Below are 8,014 nucleotides of genomic sequence, written 5' to 3'. Positions count from 1 at the left end.
AAAGGACCGGGGCACGTAAATCGCTTGCTGATCCGGCAGGGAAGCCGTGCTCCCGGGAAAACATGCTGGACTGCTCCGCTGAGTCAGCTCCCGGGTTCCCTCCTCGGGAGCCTGCTCTCCCCAGGCCTCGCCATGGACAAGGGCACAGGCTGGCTCCGGTCCCCCTGCGATCCTAGCCCTCCTCGCCCTCCCGGGCCGGGATTCGCCGGAGACACAGCGAAGTGAGCCGCACGGCCGGGCCGAGCGAGCAGCAGCTGCGGGGAGGCGGAGCCGGAGGGGCGGCGGGGGAGGATCCATCCCACGGGGCGGAAGGGCCGCCCCGCTCCCTGCCCGGGGCGGTGCCGCGGCCGCTGGGTGCTGGGGAGCTGAGGCGCGGCACGGGACGGGGCCAGGATGGGCCGGACGCTCGTGGAGCTGTTTTACGATGTGATCTCCCCGTACTCCTGGCTGGGGTTTGAGGTGAGGGGGCGGCAGAGGGCGAGAGGCCTCTCCCGGGTCTCCGCGGTGCCTGAGCGGCTCTGGCGCCCGGCCGGTCCCGTCGCCGCCTCCCCTTCGGCAGGGCCGTTCAAGGGCAGCTCGCCCGGCCGGCTGCAGGCAGTGCCCTTGCCGGCCCGCAGTTACTTTTTCTCTCACCTCTGAGGGGTGCCTGGGCTTCTCCCTCGCGTGTTGAAGTCCAGGGACACGAGGGAAGCGTGTCCGAGCCAAACGGCAGTGTAGGAGTTAGTGCTGAACATTCTGCTTCAGGGATAGTTTTCATGTTTAACAAGTGCGAGCCTCCATTCATGAGCTTGATCTTGCCCTTACTTAACCCTAGTTAGACTTATATAGTCGTGGCACGAATAGAGACTCATCAGTTCTTCTGAGATCAGAGTTCTCTGGCAGCATCCAGAAAAGGCTTTAGGACTAGCCCTAATACAATGGGAAAGGATTTATCTGCAGTGTTTACTGCCGTAGCTGCACACAGCTCTATCGACATCTCTTGACTGTGAATCCATCGCTTCTCTTTCACGTTGCAGGTTCTCTGCCGGTACCAGCACATCTGGAATATTGACTTGCGCTTCCGTCCAGCTTTCCTTGGTGGCATAATGCAACAAACCGGTATGGAGTATAGGGAGGTTAGCACTGCAGGGAGATACCTTTTTCACTAGCACAGCACTAGTGTGCAAGCCCTTGGTGTGTGCAGAGCCCACATAGAGCCAGCTCTGAACTACCTTTCGGCACCAGTAACTAATTAACTATAGGACTGTGGAGCTCCAGAGGGATTGAGAAATAAGTCACAAGGAATTTCACACTGTTGCAACTACACTGACAGTCTGTGCCGAAGTTCATCAGTTCTAAAATACAATAATAATAATAGTAATAATAATATATGGAGTGTTTTCCTACAGTTAGATTTTTAAACCAGAACTAATTTGTAGAACACTTGCACTTTGTAATATGCAGGAAGGATACAAGGATGTCCTGAAACAGTACTCGTGGCCTTAATTAGATCACCAAGAGTTACAAATCATGAATCAACAAGTCTTTGCATCAGTTTACCCATGCATTAGGAGTTCTCAAGCGTAAAAGTAATCTGTCTGAAGCAACATAAATCCCTGCTAGGACATTTGTACCTTGGTTTAAAACTGATTCAGCTATCTTAAAGGCTTGATCAGTGCAAAACTGAAATAAACCATGTTTAAATCATAGCATTATATTTGGAAAAGCTGAGTATGTTCCAGTAAGCCAATATGAAATTTGACTATGAACTTAGATTCTTCCTTAGGCACATATATGCATGAGGCATAATTTGTTCAGTGTTATTATAATACAGTTGGAAATCTCAACAGAACTTTTTCCTAAAAGGTAACAAGCCACCAGCAATGTTACCAAAGCGTGCTGAATACATGCTGAAGGATCTAAAAAGGATGGGAAAATACTACCAGGTGCCTGTACACATGTCTGGAGATGACTTCCAGCGTATCCTTGCTACAAGTAAGAAAGAGTTTTAGCTTAGCTGGTATTACTCATCCCTAGCACTTCTGGTTTGAGTTCTCCCTACCAGTAAAGGTGGAGATGAATTCCCTGTGTGCAGCCCTTTCCTGAACCTGTGAGCAGTATGAAGTCTGTGCATTCTAAGCCATGAAAGAAATCTCTGGAGAAATATGGCTGTGAATGATACTACCGTGGGAGATAACTGTGGATCAACATGAGCTACTACAGACTGTGGGTTTCTCAGGACTGTTAACAGGGGAGATCATGCTGTTTTTAGGTGGCACTTGTGCAGACCACCCCTGCTCCTGATCCTGTGCCTTGTCTCTGTTCTCTGTCTCCCCACGAATCCAGGCAGTCTGGCGGCCATGCGCTTTGTCACAGCCATTGACATGACAAACCCACAGTACCTAGAACCCTTATCTAGGGAGTTCTGGATGCGGTTTTGGTCACAGGTCAGTATTTTATGTGGCCAACTTCTTGACCCTTTCTTGTCACCTTTCCTGTCCCACATCATTCAAATGTGGAATTTCAGCAAGAGGAAGAAAATGTCTTTTAATGAAAAGTCATAGCAGGAACTTAAAGTCACAATGGTTCAGGAGCCACTATGAAAAGAACAAGCTTATAGTCAGCTTAATGTGCCTTCTTTTAGGTCTATATGGTCAGTCCAATGGGCTGTGTGGATCAGTGGTTCATATCAGAAAACACTTTAATACATTCCTAGATTAGCTGACTTAAGACCTTTTCTGAGGTCATTTCTCCAGCAACTAGTATTGGGTTTGTTTCTGTTTTCTTAGAAAATTTGCTTTTAAGTCCAGAGCTGAGCTTTTGTTTCTTAAATGCTGATTTACTTATTTTATTCTTTCACCAGCATGAAGATATCAGTCAGCCAGAGAACATCTTGGCTGTAAGTGTCTCCTTTTTCTTGGTGCTTCTGCATTTTTGATAGAGACTCTTATTGATGACTTGGATCAGTAATAGACATAAACACAGCTTAGTCAAATGAACACTTGGAGTATTGGAAAATTTCAGGTAGAAAAAAAAAAAATTTAATTTCCCTAGCAGCTCTGTTTGGAATGTTTTGGGGTTTTTTTTTTCCTGTCATGCTTTGTATAACACTCAGAACCAGAAGCCACTTTTTTTTATTAATTCATGTGGCAAGATACCCAGGAGGGACAATGAGTTATCTGTTGATATTATTTCATTAACAGTCATGAAAGTATGAAAAGTTTCTGTAGAATGCATTGAGGTATTGCTGCTATATGAAATTTCCAGGTGAAATGGAACACTTGGGGAAGCTGACTTTCCTTGGAGTGATGGAGTCAGGTTTTCTATTAAGCTCAGTGCTGTATTTCCCTCTTATATGCCTGGAAATTATACTCTTGATGTACTTTCTTTTGCTGTTTCGATTTTGTTTATTACAGTAAAAGCTGTGATGGCAGGTAAGTTAGTATACCAGGAGATCCTCTTGAAGGGCTCTCCTTTCTACATTTTAAGTTCTTGGAATATGAAGAAAAGAGAGGAATTGTCCATGACTAATCTCTCCTATCCAAGGTCCCTAGCTGAAATCTGAAACTTGCAGTCTTGCTGTTCCCCCCAAGTCTAGTCCTTGCACTTCAGCTTCATCTTAATGTAGCTTTTTTTACCAACATTTCAGCAAATGTTTGCATTTTGCTTTTTTAAGAAGCATGATTTGAAGGATAAAATTAAAGTGTGGCACTTTCACTGTGGTAGGCAGCCAAGCACCACACAGGTGCTCACTTGCTTCCTCCCACTGCCCAGGAGGACAGGGGAAGAGGAAAAGAAGAATAGAAGACAGAAAACTTGTGGGTTGAGATAAAATTGCTTAATAAGCAAAAGAGAAGTGGAAGCAGAGTGAAAGAAAACAAAGAACCACCTCCTACATGCAGACTGATGCTCAGCCAGTTCCCAAGAAAAAGGTTAACCTCCCTAAACCACCTCCTCACCAATTACTGTTGAGCATGGTGTATCTCTGGTTAGTTCAGGTCATCTCCCAGCCTCTGGTGAAGCCCCAGTTTATTCACTGTGGGGGAAAAGTGAGAACCAGAGACTTCCTCAACACTGTGCAAACACCATTCATCAATAGCTAAAATAATTAGGATGTTATCAGCATTGTTTTGGTCACAGATCTGAAACACAAAACCATAGCAGCTGCTGTGAAGAAAAGCAGCTCCATCCCAGCTAGACTCAGCACAAAATTATATACAGAACATTGTCACATAGCCTCTGAATCCATCATTATTTAAATAAAGCAAGGACATGCAGAACTTCAGTGCCACAAACTCCATACTCAGAAAGATCTCTAATTTAGTCACAGTTTGGCAGCCAGTGAGTATCCCCCCCCGTTCATCAAGGCAGAGGGAGGTGTCCCCTTGTCTGCTTGTGTCTGTCTTCATTCACTCCTGCAGCAAGTACTAAACTTTCCTCTCTTCTGGAAATTTGTCATCCAAAGGTGGATAAGAGGGCCCAACCCAATCATCTGAGTCTTTACAGGTGAATTTATTTTACACATCCGTCAAGAAAATGGAACATATTTTACTTGGTAATAATTCCTCAGTATTTTTTTTACTTCTTTATTCAGTCAGCAGTAGCTTCACATAAATTGCTATAGCAGCAATGTACAGTCTGAATTCTGCTCCAGCCCACTTACACACTCTTTCTGCCCTGAAATGGTGAGGACCAGATACTACATCACTGTATAAATACTGCAGTCTAAACACTGTGGCTACCAAGCATTTTGTTCTAGTCCAGGGCTACACTTGTTTAACCTCCTGTTCAAGCACAGTCAAAAAGCCCTCCTCATTTCCCTGATGTGTAAGTGGGAGAAGGTACAAGAAAATGTGGGTGCTAAACAGAAAAAGTGATTGAAAGAAAGAAAGAGTCATTAACACCTGCATGTGCAGGCTTACTTGTCCATGTGCAATATTGTATTTCTTTTTTTTCTTTTTACCTTTTTTTTTTTTGTGTGTGTGTGAAACACTTTATTAATAGGGGTACTTATAGTTGTGTTACCAGATAAACATTGTACCTTTGAATTTGGCTACTTAGTCTCATTCCTGTGTGGCAGAGGCACAGGGGAGGTGAAAAAGATACAGCAGTAACACCGGCAACTGTTTAACCTCTGGGATTTACAGTGTCCTTCATGTAGTATCACTTACAGATCCCACATTTGTCACACGAACTGTTTGTCTTGGTAAGCTTGTACAGTGAGATTTTATTTTTCATAACACCAGCTTGAGTTTTTTTGTAAGTTATCTGATGAGTCATTGTATCAAAGGTTTTTTTTTTTTCTTCAATTTCAGAACTACTGGGGAAAAAAGTGCTGATTTGGGACTTGGAAGTTTAAAATGTCTCTTCTGCTTTGTATCTGAGAGTTGTTAAATGATGAATAGGTTGGGAATACAGCAAGACAATTGTGCAAGAAGTGCTTCAAGAGTATTTTTGAATTTTTTTGGCAGTAGACCTTAGGTGATAATACTGAAGATTAAATTAATTAGACCAGGGTAGGAATTAGAGTATTTACTATTAGAGTATTCTTAATTATATAATCTTTTCTCAGGTTGCCCGACAGGCTGGGCTCTCAGCAGAGCTCTCCCAGAAGGCACTTGAAATGATTTCATCCCCTGCAGTGAAGGACCGACTGAAAGAGACAACAGCTGAAGCGATTAAATATGGGGTGAGATGCTTCCAATGGCATTGGGCTTCACAGCTATGCATTCCTTCCCTATTAAGAATACAGGGAAGCAAGGAACAATGAGGGTGATGATTAGAAAGCACTATATAGACAATCCCTTCAGGGTGCTCCTTGTATTTCAGTGTGTGAAAGCCACCTCACCGTTGTTGGTAGTTAATCTCGCTGTCATCTGGGAAAACAAGGTTGACCCACTCAGCTCATTCCAGCTGGACAGCAAGGACAGGACCAGTACTAAGAGATACCATTTACTGCTATTTGAAACAGAACTGTGGATTAATCAGGTTGTTTTTTATGCTCCTTCAAAAGGGGCACACAGGCTCTGGAGAGACATCTACTTCCAAATGGCTTCATTAGACTTATCTTTAAGAATGAGAAGGTGAAAAGAAGGGGAGGAGAAAAAGTAGAAGTTATTGGGATTTATTCCTGGAGATTGATGATGTGTCTGCAAGAAATTCTCTCATTATAACATTCTCTGTTTCATCTCCATGGTGTCAATAGGCATTTGGGATGCCTGCTGTTGTGGCACATTATGATGGGGAACCTCATCTCTTTTTTGGCTCCGATCGTTTAGAGCTGCTAGGCAGTGTTATAGGTAAGTCTACCTCATAACATCACTTTGGTTTTATGCTTTCACCCTCTTGTAATGAAATATGTAATGCAGCTGAGTAAAACACTCTTAAGGGCTTTCAAATGTTAAATATGGTTATTCTTCTCGTGGAATGAAAATGCTGACTGAAATCTGTCTCAGTACACTTAGAGTGACCAAATTTTCCAGACCAGAAGTAACTTGAGTTCTCCATCCTCTCTTGGTATGTTTCAATGCTTTGTGCTCCATGTGCCATTCTCAAACTACTACTGAAACTCTTCAGTTCTCAAAATATTTGTACTTAACCTTTTGGTACTGGACAATAGGCCTTGGCTAAGATTAAGACTATGGCTGGTGCTACTTTTTTTCTTTTTTTTTTTTTTTTTTGTAGTTCTAACATTTTCACATTACAGCTGTTCTTTCTTAGTAAAAGTACATTATTACAGCTCCCCAATCCATAACTTGTGTCTACCTACACAACTTTTTAAAAGCTATTCAAATACTGGCCATCCTTCTTTTCATTTTTCTATTAACAGAATACACACTAAATTCTTTAAGGGATTGAAGTAGGTTGTGATAAATAATAAAACTAAAGTCACCTGTTTTTATGAGTTAGAGGACATTTGACTATTGAGCTCAAGATTTGGCACTTGAGAGAGTACGTCTCTAGAAAGAATTATGCACATAATTAGCTCTGATGCATTTGTGGAAAACATTCAGTAGAAAGTATTAATTCATGCAAATTAGTATTAGTCATAGGCTTAAACAGAAGGGAAATTTTTTGAGGGTTTTTTTTTTTTTTTTTTAGTCTTCTGGATGAGTTCCTGATTCTATAAAATATTCTTGATGAACATGAGAGTGAGGAAGAAGAGTACCCAGCACCCACTACAGTAGTCACTAATACTGACTGGAATGTTGTGGCCTGGTTTCTCATCTCAACTCCAAGGACTTAATCAGATTTTCCTTTCGATTCTCTGACTCCCCAGCCTTGCACCCTTTTTTTGTAACTCCCAGCCCCCCAAAAACGAGTCCTAAAAAGAACTGATTTGACCTTCATGGAATACCCCAGACCTGCAGAATGTCTCATCTGTCATAGAGGAAAAGAATTCTTCTGTACAGTTTCAATTGTGACTAGACAGTTAAAGATTTATGGAGCTGGCTGAAGCATGCCAAACAAGATATAAATCTGTATCCCATCACCAGTAGTTACTCTTCAAAAGAGTAGGAACAGCAATCCTGCTGCAGAAAAATGACCGGCCAATCACTTCTATGGATTACATTTTAACTGTCTCTTTTGTGCTGGTTTGTCTTGCAGGTGAAAAATGGCTGGGACCAGTTCCAAGCTCCAAGCTGTGAAAAGTCCTGGAGAAATATATAGGAAGGAAAATATATATGACAATCCTCAGCGATTATCTGAATGTATTCAATTTTATGGAGAGATGGCTTTCTCATCCTTAAGAGTTAACTTTACAGCTTGGTCGCATCTCTAATTTCGAAGAGTTTCAAGGCTTGCCAGTATTACCAGCCAGGTGATGTGTTTGCCAATACAAATGTGCTTCCTTTCCTTCAACAGATCGAAGATTAACATTAGAGATTAAAGATTTAACTTCTTGCAGAGTGAACATTCTTCTTTCCTGGTTGATTTTCTTTCCCTTACCCTAAAAACATGAGGATTACATAGTTACTGGACGGCAATCTATGGATTTCTCATGTCTTCCTGCTTGTCCTTTATAAACACACAC

At 42.4% G+C, this 8,014-nt stretch overlaps 2 protein-coding genes across 3 annotated transcripts in view; one reads left to right on the top strand and one right to left on the bottom strand.

The window, feature by feature from the left end:
* The window catches only part of LOC116439386 (rap1 GTPase-activating protein 1-like), a 55,769-nt gene that overhangs the window by 3,150 nt on the left and 44,605 nt on the right, over positions 1–8,014 (bottom strand). Inside the window, exon 24 of one of the 2 annotated variants that reach the window (XM_032098839.1) lies at positions 6,642–7,930. The exons of the other annotated variant lie outside the window; for it this stretch is intronic. The gene's annotated coding sequence lies outside the window, so the exon portion shown is untranslated. Of the gene's footprint in view, positions 1–6,641; positions 7,931–8,014 lie in introns of those variants that run through there. 2 annotated transcript variants of the gene reach the window in all.
* Positions 321–7,894, top strand: GSTK1 (glutathione S-transferase kappa 1). The gene is made up of 8 exons (XM_032098846.1): positions 321–459; positions 1,017–1,098; positions 1,846–1,974; positions 2,326–2,426; positions 2,843–2,878; positions 5,552–5,668; positions 6,185–6,278; positions 7,588–7,894. The coding sequence occupies exons 1-8, from the start codon at positions 394–396 to the stop codon at positions 7,626–7,628; spliced, it is 666 nt and encodes a 221-aa protein (XP_031954737.1). The 5' UTR covers positions 321–393; the 3' UTR covers positions 7,629–7,894.

Source organism: Corvus moneduloides, chromosome 2 (genome assembly GCF_009650955.1).
Source record: "Corvus moneduloides isolate bCorMon1 chromosome 2, bCorMon1.pri, whole genome shotgun sequence".
NCBI lineage: Eukaryota > Metazoa > Chordata > Aves > Passeriformes > Corvidae > Corvus > Corvus moneduloides.
This window is presented reverse-complemented; position numbering and strand designations above follow the sequence as displayed.